Source organism: Rhyacophila brunnea, unplaced genomic scaffold (assembly GCF_057557595.1).
Source record: "Rhyacophila brunnea isolate RB1 unplaced genomic scaffold, BYU_Rbru_1.0 scaffold_1, whole genome shotgun sequence".
In the NCBI taxonomy this organism is placed as follows: Eukaryota; Metazoa; Arthropoda; class Insecta; order Trichoptera; family Rhyacophilidae; genus Rhyacophila; species Rhyacophila brunnea.
This window is the reverse complement of record NW_028232751.1, coordinates 45,326,602-45,344,256: the sequence shown is the minus strand read 5'-3', so window position 1 is coordinate 45,344,256 and position 17,655 is coordinate 45,326,602. Positions and strand designations below refer to the sequence as shown.

At 33.9% G+C, this 17,655-nt stretch overlaps 2 protein-coding genes across 3 annotated transcripts in view; one reads left to right on the top strand and one right to left on the bottom strand.

Moving 5' to 3' along the window:
- Vps13B (vacuolar protein sorting 13B) overlaps positions 1 to 3,682 on the bottom strand; it is a 150,800-nt gene extending 147,118 nt beyond the window's left edge. For both annotated transcript variants that reach the window (XM_085944956.1, XM_085944964.1), the window contains exons 1-3: positions 3,485 to 3,682; positions 2,036 to 2,213; positions 612 to 681 (exon numbers count right to left, since the gene is read on the bottom strand). In XM_085944956.1, coding sequence (XP_085801082.1) covers positions 612 to 681; positions 2,036 to 2,213; positions 3,485 to 3,574 — 338 coding nt within the window. In that variant the 5' untranslated portion in view covers positions 3,575 to 3,682. The remainder of the gene's footprint in view (positions 1 to 611; positions 682 to 2,035; positions 2,214 to 3,484) is intronic.
- A 423-nt stretch (positions 3,683 to 4,105) lies between these two features.
- LOC147079845 (uncharacterized) overlaps positions 4,106 to 17,655 on the top strand; it is a 41,257-nt gene continuing 27,707 nt past the window's right edge. Inside the window, exons 1-6 of the mRNA XM_085944806.1 lie at positions 4,106 to 4,273; positions 11,900 to 12,073; positions 12,770 to 12,908; positions 14,541 to 14,684; positions 15,568 to 15,815; positions 16,258 to 16,390. Coding sequence (XP_085800932.1) covers positions 4,115 to 4,273; positions 11,900 to 12,073; positions 12,770 to 12,908; positions 14,541 to 14,684; positions 15,568 to 15,815; positions 16,258 to 16,390 — 997 coding nt within the window. The 5' untranslated portion in view covers positions 4,106 to 4,114. The remainder of the gene's footprint in view (positions 4,274 to 11,899; positions 12,074 to 12,769; positions 12,909 to 14,540; positions 14,685 to 15,567; positions 15,816 to 16,257; positions 16,391 to 17,655) is intronic.

Below are 17,655 nucleotides of genomic sequence, written 5' to 3'. Positions count from 1 at the left end.
CTTAAGGCTGTACCTCAGTTGAGGCACGGTCTAAAAAGATCGTGGCTAGGCGATGCGCGGATTGCGGGTCGCGGGTGCAAATGACGCATGCCAAACGAAATATAATTTGTCATATAAATCCAACATACGTCCATTTTATGTTCTGTTTATTGTTCCATTAGTAACAATAATAATATATTCATTGACATGTTTTCTTTTTAAAGTAAATGGGTAACATTTTTAGTCATCTTTACACGATTTAAGAATTAATACGCCCATCGCCATCACGAAACAAAGTGTCGTGTTTCCAGCTCGACGTTCTCTCTCAGAATGCGAGCGAGTCCAAAATTTCGTTGCGACTATATTTGAAAATTATTTGCCGTTTCACTGATGTATCACCTTAAATACAAAACGTTCCAATACTTTTTACAAATGGGAGACTATTTCCAAAGGATTCATTAACTGGCTCTCCATCAGTGATTAACTCATTCGCTGCTGACTATATAATGATTTTTTAATTAGCACCTTTAAAATGCACGTTAATTACATCGATCGGCCGCCTGGTCATTACGCGCATGTGCGTCTTCAGCGTCCAAAGTATTAATAATTATTAAATATGAATTATTACACACTTGCTTATATGTAGTCTCGCTCGTGGTGGAGTGTCTGCGCCACTGCTATCTCGTAGTTTCAATACGCACTCTGTAATTGATAGTAAATATTCGATAGTTTTGATTGTCCAAATGGATATGTGAAACAAATCACACAGCGCAGGGAGCGGGTTTATTTAATGTTGAACATACATAAAACAGCTCGGACACAAACTTATGTATTAGAAAAAATATTTGTGCTAAGTGGGATTTAAATCTGCATTCAATTTGGTTGATCAAATTAGTAACCTGTGCAATAGTAATCACACCAAACTTACCTAAAAACTAAGCATTCAATGTGTTATCTCAAATATAAATAATATTGCCATACATATTTCGTAGTCTTCAATCAAGGTACACATTAACAATATTACAATACTAATCCTAGATAGTGGAAGGATCTCTTCAAATTATTTTCTTTGCATGCTAGTATGCGAATGTAGGTATGTACATCGGCGGTGGATAGGTGATGCAGATGAAAGACGGTTTTGGTTATTCGTGATGATGGAGATGCGAGAGTTTATTTACTGTTACTTAAGTACAGGGGTACAATCAGTACAATATAATAAATACAATGACAATACGGTGCAATGTGTTTCTACCGGAAACTTATGATCGAAATACCTTTCAATCAATTGCGATGCGCTATTTATCGACCTATTGTTGTTTTAATTTAATAAAATGCAATTTTTTTGTAGTACTTATTCCACTTTTGCGTTTGCGCCACAAAATTGCGTTTTATTAAATTAAAACAGCAATACAATGCAGTTCCACCATGAATTAACAGTTAACAAAATAAAAGAAACAATTATAATTGAGTCAGCTATTTTATATGGAGTTTGCGTCATCAGACTATGTGGTAAAACGGACATGCGGAAATTATCATTGCAGTAAACTATTTAATGAGTTTGCCATAATTGGACACTATGGGAAATCGATATTAAAGAATTTTTAATTGAGATAATGTATTTAATATCGTCGATTGATATGCTGACATGGATTGAGTTGTTTATCCCCATAGGAATTATTACATATTGTGTGAAATTACAAAATTTGTAAAAAACATTTAATAGTACATGTACATATCTGTGTTTAATGTTTGCCTTGTCTTAAAAATATGGGCAGACTACCGTGTAAAATTATATATTTAAGTAAGTATTTTGATTTCTTTCTTTCTCATTTTCCATTGCCCTTTTTAATCATTATTGTACTCCTATTCAAAATCCAGTTGAGAAACATGAACATAAAATGTCATATGCTTCTATAATATAGAGGAGGCATAGTGTATTTAAAGTTCACTTATCGTTGACACTTGGTTGAAATAATTTAGTGAAGCCACTTAAAACATTATGTGCAACATGGGCCATATTACTTGACTGACGACGTATTATAAGAAAGTGATTTACCAATAGTATTTATCGTGATCAATATTGGTTCGGAGATAATTTTTAACCAAGGCACTTGAATGAGCAGCTCATGAATATGACCAGAGACTAAAGTAAAGGGTAAGTTGTACTCCTGCTGGATTATCTCTTGCCTAAGTTCCAAGTTGTGGAGAGTTACCGCACCACTCCACAATGATACCTGAAAAATACGCAAAAAAAACCATTTCATAATTACAATAGAATCACGATATAATGGACTAATACGGGTGAGGGGGTAACCAATAAAATCGAAAGACTAGTTTATAAAAGTAGATTTTCCGAATGCGTTTTTTTATTAAGAAAATAAATGTTACATTACGAGGCCAGTGAAGTTTCTATAAATGGATTGAAAATATTATGTGATTTTAAACAATGATGCTATCAAATAGAGAAATAAATAAACATTTTTTCCGAAAACACACTTGATTTGTATGTAAGTATAAAGTTAAAAAAATTATAGAAATGTATTATCCGAAAAAGTTTGCTTTCTTATGCTATATTGCTCTCCAGGCTCAAACTTTTGTATAACTTCTAGTTTTTGATTTGACGTTAAATTAATTCTTTTTTGTATTACAAGTGAGAAAAGCTGTGTTTGATTGTAATTTACAATATAAACTTATTAACTGAAGTAATGAATGCATCCATTCAAGTAAACAAATTAAACTGATGTGCAGCTGTGTGAATTAGCGGCCAGCCAGCGTTGCAAACGTCAGTGTTACATTCAGTCTATGACCAGGATGGCACTATGACTCGAATTCGAGTGCCAGAGGTATGCACATTTGACCGGATATTTTGTCTGTTATATCCGAAATTCGTTATATCAGGTAGTACTTAATGTACTTATTATACAATAAAAATTCTGAATTACTGACGTTACTTTACCGCAATATTAAAAGTTTTTCAATGTTATTAATTTTGCCAATATACAGAACCTGCTACCTAATATTTTTCAATCATTCCAGGAGATTTTTCATAATATAAAGCACCATTTTTAACGGCAGAATTCAATAATCGAGAGAACCTGATTCAAGTCTATTGTAATAACATAATATATATGCTGATACACATGAAGTGAGTTTCTTATTCGCTGATGTTCCCAGCAATCGACTCATACAGCGATCACTAAGGATATCAAAAAATGGTGAAGAAAAGAAAAGAATTTGAACCATGTGATTGATTGCCTTGTGTGTTCTTGTAGCTCGAGTGTATTAGGTTCCGCCAATGAAAATGCTTCTCCAATAGAAATTCTGGCAAAAATTACTTTGGTGACTAATTGAAAATACACCATTAAGATTGTAATTTATATTGGTGCAATTATATGTGGCAACTAATTATTCGTCAGATAAGAGACAGGTGACGTTAAAACGTTGTACCTATAGAAACACAACTGTAATTTGTATTTAAGATTAAACAAAATAACCTAAACGTTACCTGAGTATCTTCCGACTTAAAATCCTTAATGTATTTATCAACGTGACTAAGAAGTATAGGAGTCAAATATGACTCCATTTTTCGAAACATTTTTGATAAATATTGTTTCTTTTACTTTACAATTAACATGTTTATGTGGCCAAAATATCCTTTAAAAACAATCAGAAATCGGCTGGAATATGTCCAGTTGACAGATATGTTGTTGCCAGATGAAATTGATGCTAATTTGACGTTTACATTTGTCTATGGCACCGTAATAAAAATTTCCATGCAACCTCTTTGCAAATAACTTTATTCCTATTGTTCCTGCATTATTCCTATATTTTTATTTCTCTACGGCAGAATACCTAGGTAGGTAAAATCTTTATAAAATTGATCGAGAATATAAAAAACATGGGCACAAATAAATTCTAATGAATGAGAAAATCATAATTTATTTCCTACACCTAGGTATGATACATATATAATTATCATCAAATAATTATTAACGATAATGTGGGCATTAGTTAGGCTCTCTGATTTTTACAGCTTAGAATATTATTTCTATTATTGTCATAGATAATATAGAAACATTAAATGTGTTAACACTTACTCTTGACAACTAGTCTATGAAAACGAACTATTGCCAAAATGGCACTGAAGGAGGATGCTTTTGAAAAAGAAATAGATTTAAATAAAGTCTGTCGTACTTGTCTTGTAGAGACTAATAGTATGAAATCAGTATTTTTCAATGACGAAAATTGTGGACAGCGTCTTAGTAGTATTGTTACATCTTGTACTCAATTAAAGGTATGTTTATTTGGTCGTATGAAGTTCTACATTGGCATTATTTGTTATTTTTACTTATTTCCTTATCATTTGTCAGGTAGTTCAGTGACATAATTGTTTGTGGAATAGTAAGTTTAACTAGAATATTTTATTCTGATCGACGATATAAATAAATTATCATGGCTTTCAATAATAAACATTTGGTTCACAGAGGATTATTCTTGTGCAATTAATGGTGATTGAATCTAATCAAAACCATCGAAAAATGTGAATACAGTTACTCTGTAACTTTAAAAGCATAGGTTCTAATTTTTCTGTTAAAACTATACACGAATATACATGTAATAATGTTATTAATGTATAAAGGTAGGTAATAGTTAAGTACCTATCTACAAAGCATTGAAATACAGTTTTGTTTGCAATCAGCCAAGAACTAAAGGTTGTAAATTTTTTTCTACAACCTTTACGACGGATACTAGGTGTGTGGGTGGTATGACTAGGAGTAACGAGGAGATAGGAGAACAAACTAAGTAGCCTCTCAACATGCTGAGGCTCGACCACGTGCAGCGAATGCCAGAAGAAAACTTCAACCTGGCTTGCCTGTTTTTCAAGCCAACCGGATTCCGGCGACCACTTAATACTACATAATTATAGTGTATATGGCGAAGCTATGGGATGCTGGTATGCCACAAGAAGACTAGCGAGCGACAGATATTCTTGGAGGCTCCGTGTGGTGTCCATATGCTCCAGCTCCAGGACAAGGCTGAAGATGCTATTTGGGAAATTTTCACTCCTGGAGGATGCAGCGATATGAATAAATCTTTGGACTAACACTGTAGAATAACAAGTACTTAATAATGTCGAGAGAGAATAAACACCCAGGAAACATTTTGATGAGTAACTTGACATTTCAAAGCATCGCTTAGTACTTAGGAACGAACATTTCTCAAACGAAACAAGATGAACCACAGAACTCGCCAGCAGACTGAAGATGTAGAGATGCAGCTTCCTTTATACAATGTGTTCGTAAAACCAATCGCTCTGTAGGTGTGTGAAACCTGGAGCCTAACAAAGAAATAAAAGAAAGCTATCCAAGTACAGCCGAACTTGGTTATTACGATCACGGAAATAGCGAGATCTCGGATATAATGAGGAAACATTTGTTGACATTTTAGTTTATGATTTTCTCCATACATGTATTCACTTTTATAACAAGCTACTTCTCGGTTATACCGAGCAAAACTGTTAATGTGTCGATGGTTAAAAACAACATTTTCAACCCTAAGCAATAAAATCCGACCGGGCAGTTAACTAGACCGATGCCGCCGAGATCGGACTACGTTTATGACACTAGTTAATACCCTATCCATGGAATAAGCCAAACTGAATCGTTTAATACCCTCCAAACTTACGCTGTTTCCGTTTACAACCATTTACTAACTAGTCAAGTGTTCATGGAAGTGCTTGCGAAACTGTATACAGACATCACTTCGTGTTCCGTTATGCTTCACTCAAATCATAGTGTTCGGGTATGCTCGCATATTTGGATCAAGTATTCATTCTACCAAAATCAGAAGAATATCTTTCTTTATGGTCACTTTTTAACAAGTTTGATGTCTATGGACGCTTAAACATCAAACAAAAACGAGACAGGACGTAATTTTTGCATTTTGCCGCGAGATTCTTCTATTAGTAATACAATGCCAATATAGAAAATGAAAGATGTTATAATCGCTACGTCATTTACATACTCATTATTTCTTATATTTATTGATTTCCTATATTACATTATGGCCGGTTGATCCGAATGCCGAATATTTTGCCGCGAGATACCTCTATTAGTAATACAATGCCAATATTGAAAATGAAATATGTTATAATCGCTACGTCATTTACATACTCATTATTTCTTATATTTATTGATTTCCTATATTACATTATGGCCGGTTGATCCGAATGCCGAATATTTTGCCGCGAGATACCTCTATTAGTAATACAATGCCAATATTGAAAATGAAATATGTTATAATCGCTACGTCATTTACATACTCATTATTTCTTATATTTATTGATTTCCTATATCATTACATTATGGCCGGATGATCCGAATGCCGAATAAACGTTATTAAATAAATATAATCATTATATCATCATCATAATCAAATATAATACTTACTCTTGAGAAGTAAGTACATGATTACTATCGCGGAAGGTAGGTACCTATCTAAACAAATAAAAGTAAATGCTGATGGTGATAGTATACCATTTATTATGCATAAATCGTTTCCAGCACAATTTTAATATGAATTGAGTTCTTAAAATATATATATATTAATTAGATTTTCATTCATCTGCGTCTGATATGTATTTACTAACGAAACTTTTGAATCCGAAAGCATTATCGCTTTTACGAAATTTACGGCGTTGTAGATTAGTTTCATCCATGAAAACAAAGTTTAGTAATAAAGAAAGCAATCATGATTGAATAAAATGAAGCACCAATTATAGGATCAATTGTATCATAATGAAATACGGAAGAAAACAAGTACGTATGACAATTATTATCAACAAACGCGGGCTGTCAGTTGCAATCTGTCAAACATCGACTCTGCCATATTTAGCAATCGGTTCGCTAAACTTATGGTAGAGGGGCATTCTGTGTACGGATTCGGCTAGATGCTTATATACAAAATCTGGATGAACGCAATTATATGTTTTGCATGCCATCTGGCGTAAAATCGCATTCGAAAATATTGCACGAACAGGGTATAATTGTCTTAAGTGTACCTAAGAAAAAGTATCAATCCATATTATTATGGTTGCAATTGCATGTAAAAATCCAAGCTTTGTGAAGTCAGTAGGTACCTACCAGCGCCGGCGGCTCAGCAATTCATTACAATAAACAACTTCTTTTGTAGTTTATGAATGCCATGCTTGTTTCGGGAATTTTAATGATAGTTTTCAGATTTGTTATGTTCTATGCTCAAATAAAACGTGGCGCGATAAATATTATATGACGATATAACCAGTAATGCTTATAAGGAGCAAATTCAATCGGTCCCATCTTCCTCATAATAACCAAGATCGACTGTATTCGAATAGATACCGGTTAAAGATAATCAAAGGTGATGCATCCGTACGAACGTTGAGCCCTCTAAGCAATTTAAGCCCAATATACCTAGTTAATGTCTTGAAGGTTAGGGTTAGATGGACCCGATGGATGCGATGAATCTAGAGCAGTGGTTCTCACGTGAAATTTTACTGTTGCCGCACAATTGACATTGACAGTTCTATGGAAACGTCCGGTGGCCGCACCAAATTTCACTTTTGTTTGATTGAAAAAATTAAAGCTAAAAATTTCATTTACTTATTAAGTCCATTTATTAGAAGACATTTGAATATTTTAGTACAAATCTATTCATTTAAAAATAATGCAAATGGAAATTTCTCAATACTCCTTTTTTCCAAAACAAGACGCTTGGCAGCTTCTAAGTTTACATCTGTCAACTGGCTTCGATATTTGTTTTTTATGCAGTGCATTACACTGAATGATCTTTCACAGTATAGAGTAGTAGGAAAAATCGACAATAATAATAAAGCAATTATTGCCAATTCTTTGAATTGACTTGATTCTTGGTCAACGTATAACTTCGACCAAAATTTTTCAACTGTGGTATTATTAAAATGGGTTTGAAGTACTTGGCCGTGACTCATTTCCAATAACTCATTTTAAGTTAATAAGTATAATATTTGGGTTAAGTTAATTATAATAATATGAAATGAAATGTTGGTCCTTTACAAACAAAGATGAGAGCAAGTTGGACAGGCGCTCACACAGAAAAATAGTTGGGGGGGGGTCTATTTTGAGATTTTTTTTCTCCGACCATGTCCGATCCTAATAAGATCATATGGGCCTCTACAGGGTGGAGGTTTGTATTAACAGATATTGTTTTTACGAGAAATGGATGTCAGCCACTCACCTCAACCTATTAGGTCCATACACAAATTGAAAAACAATATGTGTATTTGTCAGACCCAGGATTCGAGCCTGGGACCCACGACAATATAGGCCGACGCTTAAGTCGCGCGGCCATCGTGGGAAAGAAAATACCCATAATAATTTATTATTGATTATTAAGACGGCGGGAGGGGACGGTATAAAAATCGAATAGGTGCAACTGACTTCTATGTTTACCCCGCTACTACTTTTAGTATCTCGTTGCTTCAACCGTAGACCCCTCCAATTTTCCAGGTACATTCTCTATACCAAGCCTCTATACCTCTCCGCACTTTAAGCCTAGCGATAAACACCTGGCCTCCAAGTATAACTAAGAGTGCTTACCTACGAGTTATTACAAGCTGTGCGCATCCTAACAGTCATGATTATTTGTATCGTTAGTGTCTATTTGTATCATCCGCGCTATTTTATCTTTTAGACATACCGCATCAGAATATTAAAGCAAACATGAGATGCCCCAGATAGTTCAATTCATGAGTGCCGTGGGTCTTCTAGTGACCAAAAGCCTTGAGTGTTGTAGAATGTTAAAGAGTGGGGCCAACCCGTTGGAAAAACAACAGCCAAATCATCTGGGTCACGATCCTTAGTTTCACCTAAATAATTTGTATTTTTTTCCATACCTGGGGAGACCTAAAAAACACCATTTTTATTGTAAAACCTGAAGAGCATAATTCGTTCTGGATACGTGTTTATAATCCAAAGCACTCATATATGAAATGTTCATCGCTGGCAATTACTCGGGTGGTGCTTGTCTATAAAATTTTGCTCGTATTCTAAAACTCGTTTATTAAGTTTATTAAATAATTTATTAAAAATTTTTGCTTGTCTTGTAATTACTCACAATCCACTATTTTACTGTATATCGATGGTCTAATGTTAATACCCCGTATCTGATCTATATGACAAAAATGACTTTATGACTAATACTAAAATACTGCCCATTGACTGCAAAATCCCCCCCCATATTTGTAGTTATATTAGCAAAAAGAATATAGCCATATTAGTAATTTCCTGTATCTGAACATTGTATTAATAAACCTGTAATAGCCTGTATCTTGCAACTTGCCTCGAAGTTGTAAGGCATGTTGCATGACGTGTTTTGAATTCAACTTCAAAATGTCACTTTCGAATTATTTAAAAGGAAAAACAGTAAGTAATACAGTAATACTCTGTTACACTACCCTGACTTACGCGAACTCAGAGTGGTTCTTGATTTCTTCGTTTGGCAACACTACCGCCCCACCTCCTATCTTCAGTGTTTCTCTTGCTGTAATATGTGTTGGACACGTTTCGAGCGTCATTATATGTTATACGTTATGTGTCCCTCAAAAAACTATATCGTCCAAACAAAGTAAACCTGGTTTTCCTACACGATATATTTGGAATGTAAACTTAACATTGTATGAATAAATTCTGCGTGAATAAAAGAAGGCATTGTGTTGTCAGATTTTTAAGATTTTATCGACATCGTAATAACTTTTTTATGTAACTAATTAATTTTTTGAATATTTTGTACATATTAATATGTACAACGAGCTGCAATTTTATTAAATATTTATTTTCTAAATTAGTGTTTTTGTTAGTCCTTGGTCCCAATTAAACAAAATTTATATCTATTTATATACAAAGTTGTACCCCAACTAGTGCAAATTCGACATGAGCGATTTTTGTCAAAATCATATCGTGTAACTTGGGGTTATTTTACTATAACAAATTTGGATGTTTATCTTTTTACCAGCAGTATCACCCGCCGCTGCCTGAGAGTGAAATTGTTTAATATTTGAAAATTTAAAATTCTAAATTTTATTCGTAGAGTGCAAAGGATTGAATTTAAAAAACATGAAAACGCGATGGAAATGTTTACGCCAAATAATTAGATTATCTATATGTAATCTGTCAGAGCTGAAAATTGCACATAGGGTGAGTCTCGCTGAGCCTTTTTGAATAGGATTCATTAGAAAATTTGGCAGCACTGCGTCGGCCGCGCCGGCTTGGTTGGCTCCCTACCGATGCGCGATTTCAATAACACAATTATTTGCCTCAAACTTTTGCCATTTACCTCCGATCGAGATGAAATGAACGACAATATTTTTTCAATAAAAATTGAGTTGCAGCATTATCTTCTGCGTTTCAAGGACCTGTACGCGGCGGCCTTTTTCCGTAAAAACTGTAAAACTGTCCCCGGGATGCAACGGATTAAATCTAAAATTCGCGACCCCAACCACGCACTCCGTCTAACCTCCAAATTTTGTCAAAATCCGACTGTGCATATGGATTTGTATAAAGAAAAACCGACGCCAGGACGGTACATAAAACATCCAAATATATTCTTCAATAATAAAATAAAAGATTTTTGACTAATTCATAATTCATTCAAAATGGATGATTTTAAAAATATTTATACCTTTGCGGACGAACAACTCACCAAAGTTACATTGCAATTGTATAAATGGTATTGGAATGCATACGAATAGAAGAAGAAGAAGATGGTTGCACTAATTTAGAAATCTTCGTAGGTGTGCGCACAACAACTGACGAAAGTTTTATCGCAATCGGATGAATGGTTTAGGAACCATACGAATAAAATAAGATAGAATGAAGAAGAAGAAGAAGCAGGTTAAATCTGAAATTAGAGACCCCCACCACGCACTCCGGCTCGTCGGCCTTCGTCTACCCTCCAAATTTTGTCGAAATCCGACTGCGCATGTGGATTTGTATAAAGATAAACCGACACGACTGTACACATTTCCAAATATATTTTCGAAATAATAGTATAAATAATATAATATATATACAGTCGAACTTGGTTGTTTACTCGTTATAAGCATTACTCGTTATATCAGAGAATTTGTATTTTTAAATGAGCGGTCACAACACAAAAAGTCACAATTCAGACAAAAATACACAATTAGAAAATTTCCCCGAAACAAGCATGGCATTCATAAACTACTAAAGAAGCTGTTTATTGTAATGAACGGTGGTAGGTATCTACTTTTTACATGCAATTTCAACAATTTGCGTGGAAACTTTTTCAATATTGTCGGCGAAAACACCAATTAGGTAGGTACTTAGACACTTAACTAGTGTCATAAACTTAATCCGATCCCGGCAGCATCCTGTGTGAAATGTTTTCAAACGATTGACACATTAACAGGTTTAAGAAAATTTTTGACGATATTTTAGCTCAGAATAGCCGATAAGTAGCTCGTTATAAAATTGAATAAATGTATGGAGAAAATTATAAACTAAAATGTGAACGAATGTTTCCTCATTACATTCTAGATCTCGCTATATCCATGATCGTAATAACCGAGGTGGTTGACTGTATATTATAATGATATATTACATTTGATTGGATGTTTTCATTATATTAGCCGTTTTGTGCTTTGCTTTACCACTTTTTATGTTACTGTTTATTGGCATGCTATGTAAGTTACAACATTTTGTGCCAGATATGGGATAATAAGTTTTTCCAGCTTCCTGCACAATTTGTAAAAAGTCACTTACGGGATATTAACATCAGGCCATCGATATATTATAAACTAATAAATATATGAAAATCATACACTACCATGAGTATTTGTTGTTCTTATGTGAAATTTATAGCTTGCTATATTTTCTTTTCATAGGTAACTGAAGGTGATGGTTTGCCTGATCATATATGTATACATTGTATACAGAGTGTGACCATGGCATTCTCTTTCAAAGAACAAGCAGAAAGAGCTGATGCCAAATTAAGAGATTACATTATTCGGAGACACCCAAATATAAATCTCAGCCCATCTGCTCATATAAAGCAAGAGGTAAGAAATTAATTACAACTACAAACTAGTTTGCGTTCAAAGTTGTTAATATACAACATTGACCTTTGTAAATCATTGAGGTTTTTTTGCAATTCAGGTGTCACACAATTTTTATTTTTGTTGTTTTTTCGTTTTGAACACTCAGCAACTCAATATTGGTGATAAATGACGTTTTTGTGTTTGAAGCATAAATGGTTAGTTTCCGATATGCCCATTTTTATAAGCCGATAAATCTTTATTGCAATACATATTATAGGTAAAATAATTTTTAACTTATCGGCATTTATTTGTATCATTTTAATTAGATTTTGACTATTATTATGTGGACTGTATTTTGACCACACGCACGAAGAGTGGCTGAATAATATTGATTTAAAAGAATATGGTTGGTGCTTGCAATCAAATGATAGTGACGCGGCATTTGTGTCACTTTTGGCTCACCATTGTGTGCTCATCATGTACCAAAAGTTTGGGAAATACACTTCCAACTTTGAATGCACCATGCATCGATATATCGGCGTTAGCAATATATTTTTAATTGATGCCAATATTTATGTCTTATCTAATATTGCCAAAATCATCTACAATCAAAACCCTCAGTTATTAGTAATAATATAGCAGCTTGAAATTTCAACTGTCTATAGGTACTGTTAGTATAAATTGTCTTTTGGTTTAATGTATAATTTTCGTGTTTAGAACGGTGATATCCAAGTGAAAACAGAAATAAAAAATGGTGAAACAAACTATGACTCAGATTGGACAGGAATGGAGGATGCGACAATCGTTGTCATTGATCAGTATGATGATTCAGATGATGATGTGAAGCCATTGACAGGTATTATAAATCTTCCAACATTATTATCTGCACTTCGCAAACGGGAATAATTAAGATACGGAAAATTAAACGAGTCCATTGACATATAAGTAAAAAATCAGTAAAGAACAGTTTTCACTTCACCACATACATATTTATAAGGGAAACTAGATTCAAACATGTAATTACTTTGTACAAAATGATATAAGCATTTTATACTCAACATTGGAGTTATATCTAACAAACATGTGTATGAAATGAAATTATTATTTTCATAGTAATCATATAAGTATAATTTCAATATTTTAGCTCAACTTGTCTTCCGTCAAACACCAAGCCGGGTCACACTACTAAATTAGTCTCGATTGCAACACGTCGAATATATTGATGTGATTTTGTGATGCACTGCTTGAATGCGACAATTTAGATTGAAAAAAGCAGCAGGTGTCTCAAGCAACAAATTTCACTTGATATGGGGTGCAGTATAATTCCAAAATGTTGCACTGGCATATATACAGAAGTAGCTTTTTCATTCATTTCGGCCTGACGCGTGACATCACTGTCCATAGCACACGGAAGACAGTTGCAACATCACGCCCAACTTTGATTTGTGACTATATTCCAGATGAGACGATTTTCAATGTGCGACGGTTTAGAACAATAATAAACACAAGGAGTGTCAATATTTTTTCATGGAATAGTATAATGGATCATTTGAGAATGTAACTTCATGCACAGAATGTTATATAGATTTATAACCGACTCAATTTTGTCACGGCTTTAGTTCAGACTCAGCACCTCAATAATTACACTAATTTTGCTGACAAAACTGGCTATTTGCACATTCATCGTAAAATGAGATATTAGTGCTCCAAAAAATTGATAATAATGTATATAATAACAGTCTCCCAATATAGTGTCAGTTGAGAAATTTTTTCTGGGGATTTCTTTTAAACAGTTATGTGCAAGCAATATTTGCTCATTCAATGTAGTTAGAATTATTTCCACCTTAGCCGACTCGCACATCTAAACTCGCCTCGTGTGCATCACAGCCATAAATCAAACCTTTTAGGAATGTTGCATAGCCGGCCGCGCATATATGAGCCTAGTGACAGTGACGATTGCATCCTCTCGAAACATCAGTCGTTAAAAAAATGAAACGTTAAACAAAAATGCCATTAAACGCCGAAACGGTGATTATTATGTATTGAGCGTGAAAATCTTCTGAATTGGTCTCTCCTTGTATAATCATATATGCACGTATAATTATATTTCAATCTCTTGGACAAAGTAAATATTGGTGCACTCATCTTGTCATTTTGTAGGAGATACGGCGACCGGTGACGTTTGAATTAAAATGGCCGACTCATAGCGGTTTGTGCAGGCATAACTGCAACACTGACAGCGAGCAACCTGCGTGCAATTTGTTCCTACCGACACCAGCTGTTTATTTCAAACTAAAATGTTTCATTCCAGCAGTGTGCGAAGGTCCATAAAATAACAAGTATTTTGTGAATAACGATTCCGTCACATCGATGCATTCGACATGTTGCAGACGAGACGAGTTTAGATGTGCGAGCCGGCTGACTGGTTATGGCTATGCACAGAACAAATTGAGTTACCTATTATAATAGAGAAATTATTCATTTTCAGCATTCAAAAAAACCAGCAAGAGTAAAAAAGCAGATGATTCTCACAACAAATTGAAAGATACAAATAATTTTTCATGCGATTCATGCGACCACGTATGTTCTACTGCAGAAAGTCTAGAAACTCACAAAGACAAGCACCACACCGGTTATTAAATATTAAATTATTATAATACAGTAGAACCAAAGATAAAATCTTCTTATATAGAGATGGAGCTTAAACATACAATGAGGCAAAAAAGGACCTCTAATTTTCATACAAATTCTCAGGATTGTCTTATTTGTGGTTTTCTTCTTCCATTCAAAATGGCAATTATGTCAATTTGGAACTTAAATGATTTTTATATGGAAACGAAAGAAGGCTCCATCTGGAGGAAGATTCAACATCTTTTAGTACCTAGATTATTCAAACTAAATGGATTTTAAGAGAGTCCGGATTACCAACTAAGCGATCATATTATATTTACTATCAATGCGTCCAAAGTTTTATCTCAAATTTTGTTAAACCCGCGATTTTCAATGAAGATATTTTACCTTCATTCCTAGATGGCATCAAGATGTTTCTAAATTTTGGTTTTTAATGTGTTTGCACTTGCTAATAATTTTTAATTAAACTGTTTTTTGTTCAATGAGTATACAATATTTCAGAATGTTGCGTTCGTTATTGAACATGCGTAATTTGTAACACTTGAGAAACATACATATCTATTAGAAAACATTGGTCATCGTAATGGTTTTCTACAGCAAATGAAATAACTAGAATGTATAGTTATTTATACACTTTATTTATTTGTATTTTGAATGTCTTGCAATGCACTTTCAAGTTAAATCTTGTTATATTGTTGAAAATCTTTAAAATCTTATATAGTACTTTGACAACTATTTGTTTACTCACGTTATCGAGGACAATCATTAGATTATGTAATTCTGAAAACATGGCGTACGAAACTGAGTTATATTAGACTACTGTTTTTCTAATCAAAAATTTATGTGATTGAATTTCTGTAAATTTAAGTTTGCCAATCTAACAGGTCATTCCAAGAGTGTTGTGAAAAATGTGCCTTCCCATGAAAAAAAAGGAATTACCAGTGAAAGAAATTCAGAAAATAGCCGACCGTGCATTTGTAAATTTTGTGGGTTTACATTCAAACGAGAAGAACAGCTCATGACGCATTTGACGTTGACACACGGTGAGAAGAGTGTGCCTAAAAAGAGAGGAAGGCCATCAAAGAAAGATATCCTGGCAAAAAAGCTTCGGTTGAAGGGCATTCTGGAAACGGTACGATTACTATCATAAACATTTTTCTCTAGCTAGCACATATTCAAACTGCAAATTTTTAAACCAAATGGTTTCTCAAATTGCATTTACAAATATTTCGGAGTTGTGTCTTGGAAATCAAACCAACTTAAAATTAATAGTTCCACCCGTTGAAAAGGATTATCACATCCTAATCAACACATTTTGAATAATCACATAATTGCTCCAGATGGAAGGAAATCACCAACATCAGTTACAATTACAGACATTTAGTAAAAAAACGTTTTTACTACGAGTACTGCGACTATTTTATATACTAAACAATGGGGTATTGTTCGCCAACTCTAGGGAATACTATAAAGTAGTCAATTCCAATCATATCATCAATATCGACCGAGTGTACTTGTATTATTGTTCATTGCATAGGAGAATTTATAATATTGATTTAATTTTTTTGTTATAGATGAAAATTAAAACTGAAAATGATGAAAGTCTTAATGAAACCAACAGAACAAGCAATAAGGATATATATACAGATCTAGCTGTGGAACCAGTCGTCAATATAGAAGTAGAACTTGGTGTAGAAATATTCCATGGTAAATTATCCGGTTATTAATGAAATATTCGCTGTAAGACTTTGAAACATTCGAAATCTTTCTGAAATACCTTGAAACAACATGCAGGCAGTACTATATTGATAGCAATATAAATTTGCCATTTGGGGGGCTGACGTTAACTTCAGATCAAGTAAATTATAAAATCCATACAATACAGAAAACGTAGTGTTTCTGTGATGTTATTGCTCACATCATCATGTGAAATTCACCAAAGAAACCTAATGAATATTATCGGAAAATTCTAACAAAAAAAAAAACTTTTAAAATTCATAAAATTACTCGTGGTTACGTGAGTGTGTACCGACTTACATATTTTGTGACAACCTCCAACAATTCCTTGAAAAGCATATTGCCAGCAAATGTAATGATTGCATTCATTTTTTATATCAGACCTGTCGGGTGAATTAAACAATAAAATTAATAATATTTATATGCTACAACACATTTAAACTTTAATCTCAATTTACGATAAATGATTGTTTAATTATTAGGCCATGTATTGGCACAATCAATAATCACAGCCGCCTTTGTTTTAAAATGCTGAATACTGTTCATATATACTGTTTGTATGGGGCGTTCATACATACAGTGTCGAACCTGTTATTACGGCAGCGGTTGGGCCTGTAGCTAGTCACTACTATCAGCCGGTGATCTCCGTGCCCTCACATACCGGCTACTGCTAGGCTTCTGGTCAGGTCACTCATACCACACATGAATGTGCAACCTCCGGTGTTTACCATCAGCTGCAAGTGATTGTCTCAAGGTCTTAGGCTACATACAATGCGATTTTTATATCAAGTCTTCTATATCACTACGGTTGTTTCTGGCACTAAAAAACGCCCACGCACTCATAATTCAGTGTGTATTCGATATTGTGTAGAGTTTTATTAACATTGAAATGTCGCAACCTTTGCAGAAGCAGACAAAAAGCATTATTTTGAATGTAGAAGTTTTGTGAGGAAGAGAAACAGAAAAGAAAGTTTTTATTTCTTTCAATAGTGCCAGAGATAAGAGTATCTGCTATGATAAGTCAATGCACAAAGAGCATGTGACGTAATAGTTAATATCAGTGTGCAAAAACCACATGATGTGACAGTGTCAGCTCTGTGACAAAAGACTTAATATAAAAGTCACATTGTAGTTAACATAATATCTGAAAATGTAAAAAAACTAAACTATCATTTTCGCTCAAAAGCGAAGTGGGCCTCCACAGAATAATGGTTAAATTTACAGACTTTTTTACA